The sequence below is a fragment of the Argiope bruennichi genome, chromosome 1 (genome assembly GCF_947563725.1).
Source record: "Argiope bruennichi chromosome 1, qqArgBrue1.1, whole genome shotgun sequence".
Lineage (NCBI taxonomy): Eukaryota > Metazoa > Arthropoda > Arachnida > Araneae > Araneidae > Argiope > Argiope bruennichi.
Genome location: NC_079151.1, coordinates 67,888,601 through 67,910,011, shown reverse-complemented (window position 1 = coordinate 67,910,011; position 21,411 = coordinate 67,888,601). Strand labels below are relative to the sequence as shown.

General features: G+C 24.9%; 1 protein-coding gene across 2 annotated transcripts; it reads right to left on the bottom strand.

Moving 5' to 3' along the window:
• Positions 1–130: 130 nt before the first annotated feature.
• Positions 131–21,167, bottom strand: LOC129966911 (threonine--tRNA ligase 1, cytoplasmic-like). Of its 2 annotated transcripts, none has more exons than XM_056081527.1 (19): positions 21,049–21,167; positions 20,556–20,591; positions 19,617–19,798; positions 14,497–14,612; positions 13,732–13,979; positions 13,580–13,644; positions 12,522–12,600; positions 11,578–11,724; positions 11,271–11,369; positions 10,381–10,476; positions 9,742–9,812; positions 9,491–9,653; positions 8,960–9,097; positions 7,355–7,432; positions 5,809–5,909; positions 5,610–5,711; positions 4,729–4,801; positions 2,397–2,511; positions 131–1,024 (listed from the first exon to the last, which is right to left on the bottom strand). In XM_056081527.1, exons 1-19 carry the CDS (start codon positions 21,157–21,159, stop codon positions 846–848), a joined length of 2,199 nt encoding a protein of 732 aa, XP_055937502.1. In that variant the 5' UTR covers positions 21,160–21,167; the 3' UTR covers positions 131–845. The 2 variants fall into 2 exon arrangements, with proteins under 2 accessions (XP_055937502.1, XP_055937509.1); XM_056081534.1 differs by lacking the exon at positions 21,049–21,167 and adding an exon at positions 20,919–21,048.
• Between the last annotated feature and the right edge of the window lie 244 nt (positions 21,168–21,411).

Sequence of the window (21,411 nt, the reverse complement as noted above, 5' to 3'; positions counted from 1 at the left end):
TCATTCAGTTCTAAATATATATCTGTTTACAAAATTATTTTTTTAATGCATTCATATTATTGTCCAGGATTGTTCCAAAATATGTTGTTTATTTTATTTATGAATAAATAAAAAAAAAGACATAAAACACTTTCCAAATAAACTTTTTTATTACTTTTATAAGTTTTTTGTAGTCAAATAATATTGCTATTACAAAATTAAAGTTATTTGATGATGTAACTTTATTTTTCAATAACAGCCAAATAATTTTAACACTATTCAAAAATAGTGTGAATTTAAAAGTTTGCAACTTTAGAGAACATGAACTGCCAATAGTTCATTTGATAGAGATGCTGAGCAAGGATAAATCTGTACAAGTTCAAGTGTTGATCTTTAATTCTATACGTTATATTCTAACAATTTGAAATATAAAAATAGAATATTTTCAAATGAATAATAATATAAATAATATACAATGAAAATTTTAAATTAGTGATTGTATGACAAAATATAAAATTCTTGCATTACAAGAATACAACATAATAATAAGTATCTCATTTAGCTTGACTTCTAAATAAAGTATAGAATATATTTCTATGTTATTTTTGTATACTATTTAACAAACATTTTATTGATTGAAATAACAATTCGGAACAAAGATAATATATATGTTTTAATGTGTGCATTAATTCAACATTAAAAGTTGTAATGAGAGATAATCCAGGAAAAATTTTAAAGTATTTCAATAAACAAATATTCAGGCCCTATAGACTTTATTTCAGTTTCCATAACATAAGTTAGTGCAATAGTTCATGTCAAGTAAAAAAAAAGATAAATATTTTCTAGCAGCTTAAGAAGAAATAGAATTATTCATTTTCCTCGGCACTACACTTTGGGAAAATTTCATCTGAATCTGAAATGTGCTTCTCTTTTAGAATTTGGAATTTGCTAATTACATCAGAAATACTGAATTCTCCTCGCACAGCATTATCATCCCTTGTGCGCACATTTACAGTATTTGAGGTCTTTTCCCTTTCCCCAACAACTGTAAAAGATATAAAAAAGCATTGTCAAATTGTGTACAACTTTTACATATTGTTTTAATATGTTATATATATTAGTAAAGCAAATACCATCTTCTTCTTAATTAAAAGGATTCATTATAATTATATTATTATTATTTGCATATTTTTAGTCCAAATGAACTCAAAACAAAAGCAATAAAGTTTATTGGAGTTTCATTGTGCCAAATATAGGGATAAACTACACGTTAATGGGTACAGGTAACAATTTCAATCGCATATCAACAATAAATAATAAAAGAAAACATTTTGCATACAGCTTGTTAACTTTTTAAGTAGAAATAACATACATCTGTACATAAAACTTTTTAAAAAGTACAAAAAAAAATGAAATAAATTTTGTAATTTTGATATTGAATTCTATAAATCTAATATTCTATTCTACATTTTCATTTTTACAGATTATAGTGCTGAAGAAAATAAATGAACCAATGTGGTATTCAAAAAATCAATAACATATTTAAAGTTAAAAGTTTGGTTAAAAAAATAAGAAAAAAAGTAATTTTTAGATAAATAATTTTGTACTTAAATGCATTGCTTTCAAAAAAAATTCTTAAATGATAAACTTTCAGTTTAAAAAAATTTAAATATTAATGTTTTCATAGTTGATATCAATTATATAAAAGCAAATCCATTTTTTTAATTTAAAAAAAGGCTTTTATCTACAGAAAATTAGGTTTATGTTTCACTATAATATAAAATTAACTGATATTGACAAACTTTTCAATTTATTAATAAATTAGCAAAATAAATTAAATGGTATAATTAACCATATCATTGTTTCCAAAGCTAAATTTGCATTACATTTCATTATAATGAATTATTAATAACTTAAAAATATCCTGATTAACAGTGAGTCTTTAAGTCTCTGGCATTGATTATAATAGTTCATTGATAAAGCAAGGATAGGATCCTATATGGCACAGAATATATCTGTTGCATAATTTTTCAAATGTCATGTGATTTCTAAAACTGTTATCATCTACACTTTGATTATTAATCCTATAGTATTGAATGTGACTATTGATTGCTTAAAGAGAAATATTATATTATATATATATATATATATATATATATATATATATATATATATATATATATATATATATATATATATATATATATATATATTGAACAAATGATTCATATAAGCACAAAAAAAAAAGAAAAAAAAGGCAGAAATATTAGTAAAAAAAATGCGCCTATTCTATTTCAATGTATATTCATTCCTAAAAAATTTTATATCAAAACTCTTCTTTATACTAAGTTGCCAATAAAAAAACAATAAAAATATTCATTTAGTGTGTAAAATGAAAAAAGAAAAATACTGCATACCAAAAATGAAGTTATACTGAGCAAGCTGAGCATTGCGAATCTTTTTCTTCATTGTATCACCTTGATCCACATCCATATCACAAATAAAACCAGCGCTACTAATCTCACGACACACCTAAACAATAATGTATTATAACATTACAAATCATGAGTAATATTATAAATGAAATAACAACGCAATTAACCTCAATGATTATTCTTAACAGTATAAAGAAATTCTTTGTAAAAAATTAAATTGCATATAAAATAACACAGAAAATATTTTTGTATGAAATTTAATTTTTAAAAAAAATTTACTGGAGAATAATGTCTTAAATATAATAAAGAAAATTTTATAATAGTTTTCAAACCAACAAAAATTGAATTAATATTTAAAAATATAAAATTATTAGAGATAAATAAAGCAAAACACTGCTAATACCTCTTTCAAGCGACTGCAGTACAATAACACAAAATTGTAATTCTGATAACCACTTTTATTATTACACATTAAATGCTAGTACTGTAAATTCAATTAAAAATAATGAATACTATTACTTTACTAGAAAATATTGAAAACTATAATTAAACATTTATTACAAAAGTATGTAAAATGATATTCTTTTTTTTTATATATATATTGCTTATTTTGGTAGCCAATTAGTTTGCTGGGATGAACAGTGGCTAAAAATTTCATTTTTTTTTTTTTTTTTTTTACAAGTGAAAATCTTGATCTTAATGACTGCCACAATTAAATATTATTAAATGTCAAATTTTGATAACTCATATTATTTTAGAAGTTTGACAATGTTTTGTAGTACTCATGCGCTTCCCTAATTTCCTAGCATATCAACTAAAAACTGATTAAAGTTTAATTAATGTAATTGCATGTTTACTGAATTTTAACAAGCTCAAATAAAAAGAATTAAATAATAATAATAATAATGTGTTAGAAATAATTAAATAAAAAAAGTGAGATTTAGATTAGTGTTAGAGTTTTGATTCCCTCCAGTGGAGAAAAGGGGGAATTCTGTTCCCCTAATCAGATGTATTCGAGACGCCGTGACATGTACACTCTCTCTCGTCTTTGTGTTGTGATGTGTTTGTGTGGTAGCTTAGAAATGTCCGTGTCCATATATATGTGAAATAAAGCCTATGAAAGTTTCAACTCCTGTTTCGTCATTAATGGAATTGTCATACACTGACTGAACAATCAGGAAATAAGAGAACATTTTAGGCTGTAACAACATGGGCTAATTTAAGATAAGCATTGGAAAATGAATTCCAATTTAAATTAGGTTAAAAAATATAGTTGATTATATATATATATAATGTAAAATTATTCATCATTGAAATTTTATAATTTATTTAATATCTCATAAATTTAATCCATAAAACTTTCTAAGTTCCAAGAGTCAATATAAAGGAATTTTGGAGTTTAAAAAAAATGACAATATATTTTTATATAGAAAATCAGTGAATAAAGCAGCAATATTTGCAAATGCATGAAGTTTAAAAAGCTTCCCTATCGTTGCTTATTTCTGAAGTTAAACCTTAAAAACTGAAATAACAAAAATTTAATTAACATTCTTTAAACAGAAACCTACTCAATATGAAGGGGAAAAAATACCTTAAAATTCCTACTTTTATCATCAACAATCAAAGAAAATACAAGATAAAATATTTATGGCAAGAATGATAATAATATGAAATTCCTTTAAACAATGAAATATATTATAAAAAAATCAAAATAAACAAAAAAAATTATACAGCAAATAAATTTGTATGATTAAAAAGATATATATATATTAATTTTGTATATATTCTTTCTATATTTTTGACAATTAGGGTGAGAAAGTGTCAAAATTTCCTTAATTTTTAATTAATTGAATTTCTAATTAAAATTTCAAAAAGTACATATTTCCAGCCAATTAAAATATACAGTATTAGATTTGACATATTATTTGTATAATAATAATATTAAAATAAGTTCCCAGGTTTTCAATAAAATATCTTTAAATTCAGCAGCAAAATTTCTTCACATTTTTTATCATCATCAAATTAGTACATGTCTTTTATCGTTTCGGCTTTGTAGGAAAAGTACCCCCCCCCCCTCGCTTACTATGAACAAAAAATGTTATATGGAAAAATTTAAAAAAAATGCGAAATTCAGAAAGAAAAATGATATATAACAAACATTTGCCTGTTTCAAGTGAAGAATTGTAACATTACATTGGTTATAAATGAATTAGGATTGTGAGGTATAAATGAGAAATGTATAGTTGCATTTTTTGAAAATGAAACTGATTTGATTTTCATGTATTAAAAAAATCAATCACTATTCATATGCTACCTTCTGAGCATATTCTTCAAACATAGGTCCAACTGGAACTACAATTGACTGACGAGGTGACAACCAGAAAGGCCTGCAAGAAAAAACTTTCAAGAGTCAAGAATTTGTTGAAATACAACAAAAGATGATTAAATACAAAAAGTTACAATTTTATGCAATCATTATAATCAAAGCAGACTGTGAAGAATAAATACAAAATATAGACCTGAAGAAGCTAAAATAAAATAATCTAGAACTACCACTGAATTAATGGGTTAACTAATTTCTCACAAAATTCAATTATTACATACACAAACAAACTAATAAAGGCATTATTATAAAATGTAATGCATTAAATTTTCCATAAACTGTTTTATTTATTTCTAATTATTAGTGCCAATAAATCATTTGACTAGAAATCAAGAGCAACAAAAGTTCGAAAAATTATTTACTTATAACAAACACCAATCTTTTATGGACGCATGTACACAATTCTAGCAAAGTCAGTATTGCCTGTATTCTTTATTTCAATTACTATTTATTTTTCAAGAATACTTGGTGATTTTCAAATTATGCCAAAATTACTAAGGTCCATTATACATAATATACCAAAATTCCAACAAACTCCATTACACACAAGATGCCAAAATTTTGCCAAGATGATTGCAATCTTTAGATTATATCAAGTTCCATTACACATAAGGTGCGAAGACAGAAGACAATTTGAACTGGCGAGTTTGCATATTTTGGCGAGTTATTACAGGAAATGAAAAAATAAACAAGTACCTTTTTTTATTTTAGCATGAGATTTCAAAATATGCATTTTGAATATTAAATAGAAATTCATATGCTAAGCATTCAACAATGATGCAATAAAAAATAATCAAATGTATGGTACTCACCATTTTCCACCGTAACTCTCAGTCAAAATAGCTATCATACGTTCCACTGATCCTAATATAGCTCGATGAATAATTACAGGCCTCTTCTTTTCTCCAGAAACACTGAATTAATGAGGAAAAAGTAAAATTTAAGAAAAAATTAAAAGTAAAATTTGCATGTAATTTATTTAATAATATAATTATTTCCAAAGAATCTTACCTATCATATTGAAGATTAAATCGTATAGGAAGTTGGAAATCAAGCTGGATGGTAGCACACTGATGTGGCCTTCTTAAAGCATCAGTGATAGTTATATCAATCTACAATAGAAATTAAGTGATAAATTAATAATAATAGATGAAATAATTATGTGAGTACAGTGAGAGAAGGAATACTTAAATCGGTATTGCTAGTGTTACTAACAAGACAAATTTTATCATTTGTAAAAAATTATAGCAAATAAATAAAACCACAATTGAAAAGTACAAAAATATTTTGCTCTTAAAATTTTTAATACATTTAAAGAAAAAAAAAAGCAGTTTTAAATATGCAATTTTTAGTCCTTTCACATAAATAAATGAATATAAATGAAAAATTCAAAATTCTATAGCTTTCCAAAAAAAAAATTTTTAAATATAGAATACCTGTTTAATTAAATAAACAAATTATGCAAAAATATGCTGGAACCCAAATGCCAATTATGTCTACAACAAATAAATAATAAATAATCCATTTGCCCATAGAAATTATTGGGGAATAATGAAAAAGTATTTAGCTCAAAAATTAAAATGCTTGGGGGCTATTTTAATACACTTAAAATGCACAAATGTATCTATGACATTCAACACTTGAAACTAATTATAAAACACAAAAATCATATTTATCAGTGATGAAATTATTGCATATAATCACATGAATCATCCTTCTCAAAATTGATTTCAATGAAAAAATTCTAATAAGCAGTTTATAATATTCAATTCCTATTATTTCTCCAAATTTTGGTAAAAATAATTTTTTAAATCAAACTATTCTGTTATATGAATCAGAATCATGAGAAGACATTTTCATATCAGGCTGATTATCAAGCAGAAACACAATAAAATATAATGGCATATCTGCCAACAGTCTTAAGCGATGCATTTTGAAGTGGAAAAGAGGTTCCTTATCAAAAACGAATTTATCTACTTTACAGAAGTCCTTTTTTCTATAAAAGAAATTATATTTGTCTTTGTGGAAAATTAAGAACATAAGGTAGTTTTAAAGATGTAGCAAAATAAGTTTCATGGTAAAATGAGACTTCATATTTTTGTACAGGTGGGTACAAAAAAATTTTTAACAGAATTTTAAAAATAGCTACAAATTTTTGGAATGTATACATACCAAAAAATGAAATGAAAAAGATTAATAATATAACTAAAGCAAACAGTATCTAAATTCTCTAATTATTTTTATGTGGCTATTAACAAAGGGTGTGACTGAATAATTACCATTCCTTATCAGATTAAAATAGAAATGTACAAATTAAAAAAATTAACTGCCTTTAAGTTTTTTATAGCACAAAATAATCACTTGATTTTGTGACAAAAATTGGTAAAACTGCCAAGATAGTGATTACTCATATATGGTATAAGTATATTTATATTAGCCAAATACAGTTTATCACTATCTCTCTAAAATTTATGATATACATAACAATTTGTGCTATGCAAAAGTGAAACAAGAAATATTAAAAATAATAATCATACGGATGGATTACATCCTTTACCTTAGGACCATAAAATGCACCATCACCAGGATTTAATGTCCAGGGTTGACCAAAAGCATCTAAACTGTCAGCTAATTGCTAAAATAAAGAAAAAGCAATTCCAAAAATTATTTGGTGCATTATTTTGAAATATGAAAATCTAATTATGATTAAGTTTTCTAGATCTAAATTATAAAACAGATAATGCAGAAAATGCATAGTTCCAATATTGTCATAGAACTGAAAATGGTAATGAAACGGTTACCATAAATATTTTTAAAAAAGTAATGTTAACATCATAGTGAAAAGATAATGAAAGTTTTAACAGAAATGCTAAGTTAAATGGATTATTATTTTAAAGATATTCAAAAAAAAAAAAAAAAAAAGGCCTACGGTTCATGAGAATTCTGCAGAAATGGAATACATTGTTTTAATAGAAAATTAGAATACGCATTAAAAATTAAACAACTTATAGTTGTACAGCTAATATTCTTTATAATTTTCTAATACTCATCAGTTTTAATTATATTTCTTCAGCATGAAATGACTATGGAATGAATTTTTACAAATGATTAATTAAATTGATAAACAAACTGTAAGAATACAATTTGTATAATAAATAATAATAAAAATATAAATGGCATATATTTCCAGTTTGTGTAATCATAGAATAAAATGAAATAGTTTCCTATCATTTCAAGTCTGAGCTTTAAAATGATTGCATATAATTTCAAACAGCATGTTATTATTGTATTAATTTATTGCATATTCATCAATAGAAACGATTTTCAGAAATTTCAATTTATCAGAATTCAAGATAGAAAGAACACACACACATTCCCTTTTCACCATTTTATTTTACTGATTTTATCACACCATTTTATTTTAACAATTTACTTTAAACTGTCAAATGATATTTTCAATGACTGACTAAATGATATTTTCATAATATTTATTATTTTACCTATGAATAAAGGAAACTTAGAAAATGCATGCATAAAATACTATCCTAAAAGCAAAGCTTTTCTTTCATGATCTGAAATCCTAGCACATCAGTTATTTTTCAGAAACTTTATGTTCAATATTAAGAGTGAAATGTATAACCTTTCTATTAATAATCTATTATCTATTAAATGGATTTTTTGAAGTACTAAAATCAATATTTCTATCTAGATGCAGGAAATAAAAATAAAACTAATGTATCTTTTTCAATTTTTCTCTTTAATCTTTGAAGTCAATTTTCTTTTGACACATAACAATATCATCTATATACTTGCATGAAAAAATTTTCCCCGTGTAATAACTTAATATATATATATATATATATATATATATATATATATATATATATATATATATATATATATATATATTAAACTTCATATAAATGCTTCCCCCCTTTTTTTTCCTTAATATAAACAAGATATTTAAAAAGCTTTATAAAGCTTATTCTACTTCAAATCAACTTTTAATGATTTTGTTCACAGTATGTATATTGTCTAAGCTTATCTCCATAGATGTTATAAATTAGCATTAAACTTTTACATTTACTATTATATAATCTAAATTTATCACAATTTTTAAAAACAAGCATAAAAATCAATGTTAACATATAAAATAAATTACCTTTTCGGCATTATTCCACATCTCAATCTCACCCAGAAAATTTTCAGGTCTTGTGGATAAGTTAAGTTGGAAAGTGAAACCAAACACTCCATACACATGTTTCAAGAAGTCCAATGCACCATTAATTTCAGCAGAAATCTATTTAATATATCACAGATTCATTAAGCAATACAACAGAATGTGAATCACCAAAACAATCAAGTATATAAATTATATATATCAAGCAATCAAGTATATATAAAGTTTAAGAGTATTTAACAAGCAAAAAAGAAAATCTTCCATTAACTAATTAAGATTAAACCTCAAAAAATTTGAATCCTTCATTCCAGAAAAAAATTGGCAGAAATCAGCAAACTATTTATTTTTACCATAAAAAAATTGCATAAGCATAAACTGCATTTACAAACTTTTATTAAAATAATTTCCATGTTTTCCCCAATGCTTATGAATTTTATTTTTCTGTAACCTCTGTTTGGCTTTCTAAAATAACAAAAAACAGTTCTAACATTTAAAAAAATATATATATCCAACCTGTTCTTGAGTGCAAAATATATGTGCATCATCTTGTTGAAACCTTCTGACTCTTGTTAATCCTGTAAGTGCTCCAGAAATCTCATTTCGATGCAAAACACCAAAATCTGCTAACCGCAAAGGAAGTTCTCGCCAGGAACGAGGACGATGATCAAAGATAAGGCTGAAATAAATTACATATTTTAAAGATATAAATGCAAAACTTTTTCTTCTGTTAGTTAATAAGTTTTCTAAAAAATGTTTCAACTAACCAATGCCCAGGGCAGTTCATAGGCTTTAGCGCAAAGGTCTGTTTTTCCACTTCAAATGAAAACATGTTGTCCTAAACATCAAACATAAAAAATAAAGTGATACGTGATAAAATATGTGTAAACTTAATTTTAAAAATAACTCAATTTGTATACAAATGAACTACATGTAAGATTTTTTTAAATTCTCATTAAAAAAGGTCATTTTACATCATTCATATTCAAACATGGAAAATAACCTCTGTCGAGAAGTTACACTTAAATATAAATGAATATAGTAAAGATCATGTCACCAACTTTTTAGTTCCAACAAGAAAAGAATTGTGCACTCTAGTTTCAAAACTAAAATAATAGCCTAAAAAAAGGAACAATGGTTGAATAAAAATGCCAGCTAATAATCCTTCGGACATGGAAAACATAGTATGTGAACTTCATCAAATATATTATAAAGAACAGTTGATAACTCTTAATTTTTTCCTAATGAAAATATTCTAATCTCAATACACAAAAATGATTAAAATATTAACTGCACTTTTGTGCTTGTAAGTCATTTAATAATTTAGTTCAAATATTATAAACTGCAACTAAATAAAGTACCTTTATTCTATTTATAAATATGAAAAAAATGGCTACATCACTTACTGAATAATGTTGCCAATGCCCAGAAGTTTCCCATAATTTACTGTTGTAAACATTAGGCGTTACAACTTCTTGAAATCCTCTTTTCCAGTATTCTGACTAGATATCAAAACATATAGCTTGTTTAACAAATTATAACAAAAGCAATCATATAATATTTGGTATAACATTTTATCGCAGCCTTTTACTTAGAATACAATTTTTAAAGTAGAGCTTACACATTAAAAAAATCAATCTGAATTTGCATTATCAATGTTACATTTTTAAAAAACATTATATTTGTAAATAATATGGATAACTAATTTTTGAAGTCATATTAATTTTATGAGGCAATCTAAGAAATTTGTTTAATGAAACCAAACAATTTTATATCAACTAATTAGTATATATTTACAATGCAGTGATTGCCAATTCCTTATACCTCCACATACAGAAAACATTTATTGGTACAAGTATTTCTGATATTTTAAATTTTTGCAAAAAAAGAAAAAATAAAATTAATGAAGAATTTAGTATGATCATAATGTATCCAAATTAAAGACATTTTAGTATGTATACAATGTATTTTATAAAAGTAACAAAGGTATAAAATGCAACTAAAACAAATTATGAATATAATAAAAAAATTGTAACCTTTACACAATGATATACAAAAGAAATACTATTTCATATATAGTTCTATTACTGAATATGCTCAAGTTCAATGAAATGTATTTATTAATGAAAAAATAAATATTAAATTAACAAAATTCTTGACAAAAAATTCCAAAATTCCATGAAAAAAATTCCATTCTGAAATACATGAAAATAATTTTATTTCCAAAGATTTTTATACCTTCAAATTGAAAAATGCTTTTGAATACAGATAATAATTCAATGTGAGATATAATTACCTTAATGAAAGAAATCAATTCATTATAAATATGAGCTCCTTTTGGTTGAAAGAAACAACTTCCTGGACTTAATTCATGAAAGAAAAATAATTCCTGTTCCTGAAATATAGAATAAAAAATATCGCAATAGTAAAAAAATTGTTTTACAATAAAGTTAAAGAAAAATTTATAGTAATAACGTGAAAAAGTTATAAAAACTACAAAATAAAAAGTGGTTATGTTACAATATTTTAAAAAGTTTACAATAATATTTAAAATATGATTTAAAGTGGTTTGAATAAGAAATTTAAAATATACATTAACATACTTTGCCAATTTTTCTGTGATCTCTTTTAGCAGCTTCCTCTTGAAATTTCTGCCATTCTTTTAATTGCTTGGTATCAGGGAACGAAATGCCATATATTCTTTGAAGAGATTCAGCATCAGCTTTACCTTCCCAATATGTAGCAGAATTCTTACATAAATTAAAACATGAATTACAAAACAAATTATAGAGAAAATAAAACAAACTTGGAAAATTAGATTAAAATATAGGAATATAACAAAATACAGCTTATAAATTTTTTTAAATACACATTCAATTCTTCAGTACTTTCCTGGGGGATATATTTTTAAAAAAATAGAATTGAAAAACCATTAGCACTATTTAAAATAAAAATCCTAATTGTAGATACATTTGCTATCAATATTCATTGATTTTTAATTGATTTTTTAATAAAATGAGTGATACAAAAAGAATTATATAAAAAAAACTATATAATGTTTATGTTTCAAGAGATAGAAGGAAAAAAAAATTAAAACATGACAAAATTCCCAAATTTACAAAAGAGTTTCTAAATCAGTCAATATGCCACATTTTACAGATATTGAAAAATTGAGAAGCAATATTATTTTTTTAAACATTCCACCTATAAAATATTTTACAAGACATGAACATTATAACTAATTCAATCTTTACAGACTGTGATCTTCCACTTTGAAGCACAGTGAAGGTAATGAAAAATTTTATTTACATTCTCTAAAATATACAATATTTTATATAAGGTATAAAATATATATTAAGTATGATAATTTCATACCTAGTTATATAGATAGATTATGAATGCTGTATTTCATTAACTGTCCACAAAAATATAATAGCTGATATTACATAAATACTTAGATCGAAATATTTTCTATAATTTCAAATGAATGATCACTGAATGAAATAATACCTTAAAGGAATACTTTGAAAATATAGTAACAACTTACTTTTACAACTTGAAGAGCTTTCACTTTGCCAGTATGCCTGACATGGGGACCTCTACATAAATCTATCAAAGGACCACACCTGAGAAAGAAAATTTATTTAAATTATGTGTTGGGATGCTTATGAAAAACCACTGAAACTAAATATACCACATAATGATATAATATGAATTAATCTTCAATATCCATTTTTAAATTGTCAGCAGAATTACAAATGAGAAACTATGAGTGAAAAAAAAATATTTTCAAGTAAATAATATCAATAGGCAAAAAAAAAAAAGACATTAAATATCAATAACTGATTATTTTCCTTATTTCATCTTCGGAAAAAAGCAGATTTATGATACAAAAATCAACAAATTGTAATAATGAATCATACGGATGTTGTGGAAGCAAAGAGAGTAACAAATATTTTACATAAATAAAATTTATTACTGTTTAATGAAGAATATTTAACAAACAAAAAAATCCAACAGCACCATTATATTAGATAGATTTAAAAGAATACCAACTATACAGTAGATATTTAGGGAATCCACTTATAAAATGAATGATTAAATTCAGACATGACACAGGTTTGGAACAAAAATAGATTTTATAAAATACTGAATTGCACCAACTATAAACACAGAAATGTACATTAAGCATGATTAAATGAACAATAAAATGAATAAATTTACACAAAAAATGCTCGAGACATTAAAAAAAAATAGCAAAATCACTACATGAAAGAAAATTAATTGATTTCAAGAATAATAAAATTAGGTTCTGAACACACTAAAATCATATTTCCATGGAACTAAGTTATGTCTATTAAATTATAAGAATAGACCTTATATCACTTTTAATGGTTGAAGAAATAATTCTGATAGTTAATCCATTTAAATGCAAACAAGAATCTGGTACCAATTTATTCTAAAATCCTTTTAATTCTTTTTTTTTTTTTCATTATGACACTTAACACGTATGTGGTATAAGATTGCTTTATTCTAATTTCAAGATTAATTTCATACCTAAGATTTAAATAAGAGTCAGGAAAAGAGATGAAACAAAATTAATACCTATATATTGTAGTGCTAGGAGTCTTCACTTTTTCTCTCAGAATCCGAAGCTTGAATTCATTGTACTAAAATATAAAGCACAACAATTAAACTTTTTATTTTACATAAAAACATTATTCAAAAATAGTGTTTGATATCTACAATAAAAGTACCTTAAACATCTCCATTAAAACATCCTTAGATACTTCTAATCGTTGGAACGGTTGTTTTTCTTTTGCAATTGATTTGCAAACATTTTCAATGACTGGAAATTCATTTTTAGACACTGCAAGACCATCAGTATACATATCATAATAAAAACCAGTGTCAATTGGAGGACCATAACATAAGCACCCTCCATAAATGCGCTCCATAGCTTCACCCATCATGTGAGCACTGGAATGCCAAAATACCTGCTTACCTAAATGAATATAAAATACACATCATCAGTCCTAAAGGGATGACAATGATGATTTGTAATTAAAAGTAATTACTATTTTTTTCTAGTGTGTGTTTTCCAATAAATTATTAGCTTTTTTTTAAAATTGTTACAGAAAATTGTTCATTTAAAAATTATATTTGAATTGTATAGTTAATTACAGAGTTTTTATTAGTAGAGCAAAAAATTTTAATCCAGTTATTAAAGATACATAATAAAGAAACAGAATTTTAATCCAGACATACTGCATAATATAGCAGACTTAAGTTTTTACAAACTCACTAAAAAACTGATTGTTATAACAACTGACAAATCATTAATAACTGATGGTTATAAAACTAAACAGTTCATTGATGGTAAAATTAATGAAGAGTACTTAACAATACGAGTATAACACACAGAAGAAAGTGAAAATTTCCATTATAATGAAACTGGTTGATGAATATTAAATGAATTCCTAACAAAAATCTAATTTTTCATCTCTAAATTTGAATCTTACCTTCTTCGCTATCAAATTTCAGTAACTGCAAATTACAATCTTTTTCAAGAGGACGATCCAAGTCCCAAAGTTCTCCATTTACTTTGGCTATAACAGTGTTATCAGCCAGACCTTGGCTAAAAAAATTAAAGAAAATGCAATTAACACAAATCCAACCCTTTTTATTTAAGGAATTAATAATAATTCTAATAGATATTAGCCATGTACCAAAACAAGGAAAAAATTCATAGCAAAATAGAAATATTAGCATGCTTGCCACAAAACAACAGCCAAACTTTAAAATTGCTTCTTAAATTCTAATTTTTATCCTCCCAGTAATGTCCTTCATTTACAATTATTCATTCGTTTGGAAAATTTTGACTTCTTTACTCTTTTGGAAAATTTTAATTTCATTTTTGGCCGTTTTACAATTGTTCCTTTGTCTTGAATAACTTTCTCTTAAAAAATATTAAAAGCTTCATATTCATGATATTTATAAAACTTATGTATAATTACAAAACAAATGAAAAACTATTGTTGACTTTTGCAGAATACCAGTAAAAGATTGCAGCTAAATCAACAAATGGACACGAGCACCTGCTCATAATAAACAAAGAATAAGTACTATAGATACAGAACATACTATCAGAGAAAGGAATCACAATTTTATGACCATTTTATAGCAGGACATTGCAAAGCAGAAGCTTTCAAAAATATCATAAACAGACATGGACTTATGAAAAATATCTATGCTTTCACCCACAATTCTTCCCTTCTTCTCAAACCAGTTTCATAAATCATCTGTAGAAACATTAATTTGAATTATTGTTTTGAAACAAAAGCCTCAAAGCGATCTGTTTGATAGGTTTGCAGTTTTTATATAGGAGATAAACACTTATTTAGTAATACAAATTTGAAATATATTTTTTAAAGAAACAAAAAACTGCAATACTTTTTTTCAATTTAAAGGATATTTCTTCTTTTTTTTTTAAAAGTATAGTAAAAAAAAATTATGAAATTTTATTTAAATAAAAATATTTTATCATAAAAATCAGTAAGTGAAAACTGACATTAAGTAGTGGCAGATCATGTATAGGCACAACATTCCTAATTATTTTCAGTGTATAAACTTAATCATTTATTTATTAAATTTTGCATGTATTATTTAAATCCACTAACAGTTAATTGCAATTTTAATTTTGGAACTTTTTCTTTTTAAATTGAATACAAAGGAAATTCTAATCTTCATTGAAATTGAAAACTTTTAGAAGATCTGTTTTTAGTCGAGTTTTGTTTTCCTTATGCAATAAGACACATTTATTTTTAACAGACAACCTGGCAGAAAAATAATAGAAAAAAAGGCTTTAAATATTTTATACCTGTGGAAAAAAAAGGATAATCAATGAAATATTAAAATTAAATTTAAAAAATTACAAAATTTTTGCTGCAAATGAATATGAAAATAACTTTTGCACATATGCAATTAGTTTTAATTTTTTACATTTATTATTGCTCAAATGTATTTACATTTTGATAAAAGAAAGTAAAGATTGCAAGAAAAATAAATGAAAATGTTTAAAGTTAATTTAAAAGTCTATAAAGATTAAAATTCTGTAATTGTTTAGTTACAATTTCTTTATTAAAAACTTACTTCAATCCTAAAAATGTTTTTTTTTTTTTTTTTTTTTTTTAAAAAAACTAGTTGTTAAATTATTCACTACTAATTTTTTAGAAAAGAATTAAAGTCATACTGAAATGTACCACTGCAACTTAACAGCATTCCTATGATCACAATGTGAAAGACAACATTAATATAAAAATTCACAAGATAAAATTTTAAAATATTTATTAAATAATGAAATTATTATAAGACATTTTAATTTTAAAGCTATTAATAATAAGTACTAATTCCCATTTTTATATTTTAAAAAGTTTTGTTAGCAATATGGGTAAAACATATATTTCTCTGCTCAGTATGCATTCAATATGGAATTAAGTAAGTCTAATATCCAATTACATATGATAATAATAATAATAATAATAAAGGAGATTATGTGTGAATTTATGGTATACTATATGGCAGACTGTTTGACTTAGTACAAAAATACTTTAAAGGATCAAAATATGCAATACATAAATTTTTAAAAAATTTAATAAAAAAATAATTTTTAAATGATTTCAAATTTTTAAAAAATATCAATTTTATTTCTGTACAATATTTTTCCAAATCTAAATAAATTTATAAAAATATTAACATCAGCAAACAAATTTAAACCACTTTCCATCATTTATTTAATCATATGTTTTCCCTCCATTATTAAGAGAAATGGTATAAATATTACATTTACATTTTCACATTCTTTGGCAATGAGGTAATGAATTTGAGTGTTCTAACTTTTATTTATTTATTATGGAATCTAGAAGCACGGCCCATTAAGATAAGTATAATAAGAAATAAGTAAATTCAGTATGCAGAATAACTGTTCCTACTATTTTTCAAGTTTTTTTTATTAACTTTTTAAAAAAATTTATTTAGCATGTTTCAATTCAGTCAATAAATATACTTTTGGGCATTATAACATATCATATGTCAGTTGTGTTATATTGCTGTTAAAAAAATTCTGAACATTACGCAATGCATAAAAAATCTAATTGAAATAGAATATACCTCATGCAGATAACCCAATTGGTTGCTGAATGTAGATAATTATATATAATTTAAAGTGCAAACATGATTCATATTACAACAGATTATTTAACTATTTAAGATTCCATTTGTACTTTGCACTTTAAAATAATTCAACAAAATTTGTGTTAAAAAGCATTTGGAAGAAAATTAAATATGCAACTGATAACAACAAAAGTAATGATTATATCAAAAGTATTATATTATGAAATGATTTATCTGGTTTATTTATTTTTTATATTTTGTTCTTTCTTATCTTTTCTTTATCCCTCCCCCCCCCCCTTCTTCTTCTTTAAAGTGGGTGGAAATTAGTTTAATATGAATAAAACTTTGATTCCCCGAAAATCACTAGAAGCTGTTTTATGAATCAGGAAATTGATATTTCTATAGCCTAGAGAAATTTTGAAACATTTTTAGCAATTTTTTTTTTCTTGTTTAGTCTGAATACACTTTCATTAATAAACTATTGATAAGAATTTCTCACTACACTATAAATAATTAAATAAATTAAAAACATAACAGATAGAAAAGAAAAGTTATTCATGTGGAAGGAAAAAAAGATTTGTTTCGCTTTCCTCAAAAGTTACAATTAAATTCATAACTATAAGTAGGTTGTTTTTATAATTAAGATTTGATTAAATCATAATCCTTTTTCAGCTAAAAGAAAAAAGAAATAGGGGGAAGAGGGAAAAAAAGAGGGGGGAAAAAGAACAACTTTCAAACAAACTTCATCATCATTAACCAACAGACACATGACAAGCCAAAACCCGACCAAAATTTTTTCAGGCACATGACCTAGCATGCCCCAAAGGGGAAATGATTACACACACACACACACACACACATATATATATATATATATATATATATATATATATATATACACACACACAATATTTTTTAATTTAAAGAGAAGCTGGAATGGAATCCTTAAGCAACAACATTTAATCTTCATGATTTTTTTTATAAGCAGATTCGATTTTCATCCATTATTAAGATATTTTAGTAAGACCCATAATCAGCAGGGGACATAGCCCAAAGCCAAAAATCAATTTTTTCTATTTGGCATGTTGTCCTGCAATATTAATAAAGGAGTCTTGATAATAAATAAAAATTGAGCTTCTTCCATGAAAAATAAAAATCATTCATTCTACAGCCGCTTCCCATTAAATAAAAAAATATTTTATACACACGCAGGACATATTTTTGATATTAGATAGTTCATTACATCAATTTTATTAAAAGGAATAACAAAGTTATAAATCATTTTCAAGATAATTTAGTTCAGAATTTAATAAAATCATTTTTAAATGTATATTTATATTTTAGAGCATTTATGAAGATGAAAAAAGAAGCATAGAAATAGTATACACTAAATTTCTCACTTATGGCAGCTCATATTTAGCAGAATAACTTTTAGCATCAATTAAAACCTTGCAGTACTATCCCTTGGAATTCATCAATGCTTTTAGTTCTTCAGACATTATAATGTGATACCAAGACTAAATTATTACTTCATTGAAGTTGTTGCAGTTCACTGAAGTAACTTGGTGAATTACTTCTGTGAAACAAGCGTCTTTAGTGCACTGCATATATTTTTGAACAAGTTAAGATCAGAGCTATTATCAGAACATTCCAATAGTAAAATATGATTTGCTTGAAACCAGTTTTTATATATAATTGAAACATGATATGGAGCTGAATACTAATGAAATATAAATTCTTCATTATCTAGGGAAAAAAGAAAAAATAAACATGTGAAATGAAGTAAGTTTTCTAATCCTACAACCTCAGACCTTAATACTATCTGGATGTTTAATAGTAGATGTAATATAATAAGGAAGGGAATTCTTTTTCCATCATCACTAAACAGAGAAATTTAGGTTTCATTCTCAACACACCACGTAAATTGGATAGCACTCTTTATAAGAGCCTCTGCTCTCTCCTGCTCATGCGGGTGCCTGTGCATACTCCGATCTAAGCCGGAGACTCCAATCACATACCTAGATGTCTCACTACATTCTCCCATAGCAGCATGGGCAAATATGTTAATGGTTACATTGTTACAACGTTTCATACTTTTTCATTTGAACACCCCTTGTACAGCAAAATTTGAAGCATAACATTCAATTTAAAGCCATCATTACCCATCCTGATGCCCCCCCCCAAAAAAAAACCTGTACTGAGTATATTTGCTATATTTTCAAATACAATTTTGTAACATGATACTGAAAGTATACTTATAACAATAATAAGCAATTACTAAACATTATGCTCATTAGACTCATAAAAAATCAAATTTTTTAGTGTAACTATTAGTGAATAAGATTATCACACCCTCTTCCTTGCTTCCTAAAAGCTTAATTCATGTTATATCATTCTGTGAATTTATGCTAATATATCAGTAGGCAATATGTATTTACAAAATGTTTGTTTTTATGAAAAATAATTTTACCTAATTCCTTGAGCTACTTGATATGGTGTAGTTCTCCACGACTCTCCATCAACTACTTTGCCATCAGGTAAAGTAATCTTAATGGGCTCAGGAACTTTAGATTGTAGATCAGCTTCATATTCAGCCCATAATTTATCCCATAACTGAAGACGTTCTTGAATATATGAAGGCCATGGTTTTAACTAGACAAAAAGTTAGTTCATTAAAAAAAAGTTAGTTAATAAAAATATCATTTTTATAAACAATTACATACAAATAAAAAAATAATAAATGATGACTTGCATAGTTTCTAACATCCTCTCATGAAATTAAAGTTTAAAGTAAATTAATTTTTAATTGAATTTAATCTTTAATGCTGATAAACTAGTAATGCTCCTAAATAATAATTTTAAGCAAATAATTTTAAAATATCAGCAACTCAATGCAAAGGTTATACTTTTGTAAAGTCCAATTATCAATTTTATATAATAGCAATTTACATAAATTTAGTCACAATAAGAGTATTAATATTTTTTTTCAAATTAAAGCATTGAACAAATATTTAAAATATTTTTGTAGTCATGTTTCATTTAACAGAAAATGAGTTATTTTCATCTACGAATTCTACAACTAAAACTGTTTTGAAAAACTTCGCATATGCAAAACATATAAATGGATATTTAAAAATAAACAAACATTTGCAGGCTTTCTGAATTAAAGTTGCAAAAAAATAGTTCAACTTCAGTTATTTTATGCTACTATAAAGACACTTTGTATTTCTTTTAACTTACAGAAAATTGATTAATTTAAATAAAAATGTATGCAGTGGCAGTTTAACAAAACTTATATGAAAACAATTCATGCATTGCATCATTTTAAAAAAGTTGCAAAAATAAGACAATTATAAAAATACTGCTATGAATATGGTTCAGGTAATCAAATTTATTTGAAATAACGTACCTCTGAAGTGATTTTCTGAGGTTTTGGCTGAGATGCCTATCAAAAAGAAAATTAATTAAATTCGAAAATATAAAATTGAAATCATTCATTAAAAAACAATTTAAAATTTAAAGAAATACACATAACATAGTAAAAAATAAACAAAAAATATATGTTAGTTACAAAACAAGTAGCCAGTAAAAATTTTAACACATGCAACATTTACAAAACCTGTGCAATTCATTCATCTCACAATCCTAGTTTCATATTGAATTACATGAATTCTACAAAAATTTCTAGACTACACAGAAGCAGACAAAACACACAAAAACAAAACTGAAACTATTAAATTCATTCATACACATTATAGGTTTGCCTACAAACCATCATTCTTCTTGTTCCAATAATATGTTTTGCGAGATTTCGCAGTGACACAAAACGCTTGAAATAAAAATTCATGGAAACAATGAAATTCAACTAAAAAAAAGTAAGTAGATCAAAAATTAAATCATGCCTTATCATCATCTGCTAAATTCATTTTGTTAAAATCCTTTTCCACGTTTCCTGGCATATTTTGCTCCGAAGCCGACAACAAAAGAAAGAGTTGCCATGCAGCCTTTGACATATGTACAAATTACAAAAAAAGGCTAAATGGTAGCGGAATTTCCTGTTATGGCAGCAGAGTGCAAAGAAATCCCGCGTCACTATTCAATTTCCGGTAAAATATTTGAAAAAATTTCGAAATTTAAAAAAATATTCGAAATTATTTCTAATTTAGCTTCAAAATATTATCTAAAATATTTGCTAAAATATAAATTATTTATACATATTTACATGAAATCTAAACACCTTTTATTAGATTGAAATATCTGCTTCT

Excerpts from the sequence above, each read along its gene's own strand:
- LOC129966911 (XM_056081527.1), bottom strand. The coding sequence starts at position 21,159 with ATGTCAAAGGCTGCATGGCAACTCTTTCTTTTGTTGTCGGCTTCGGAG. Across the intron at positions 14,613-19,616 it reads CAAGTAGCTCAAGGAATTAG|CCAAGGTCTGGCTGATAACA; the intron begins GTAAAATTATTT and ends TAATTTTTTTAG. Across the intron at positions 10,477-11,270 it reads AATTGATTTCTTTCATTAAG|TCAGAATACTGGAAAAGAGG; the intron begins GTAATTATATCT and ends TTTGATATCTAG.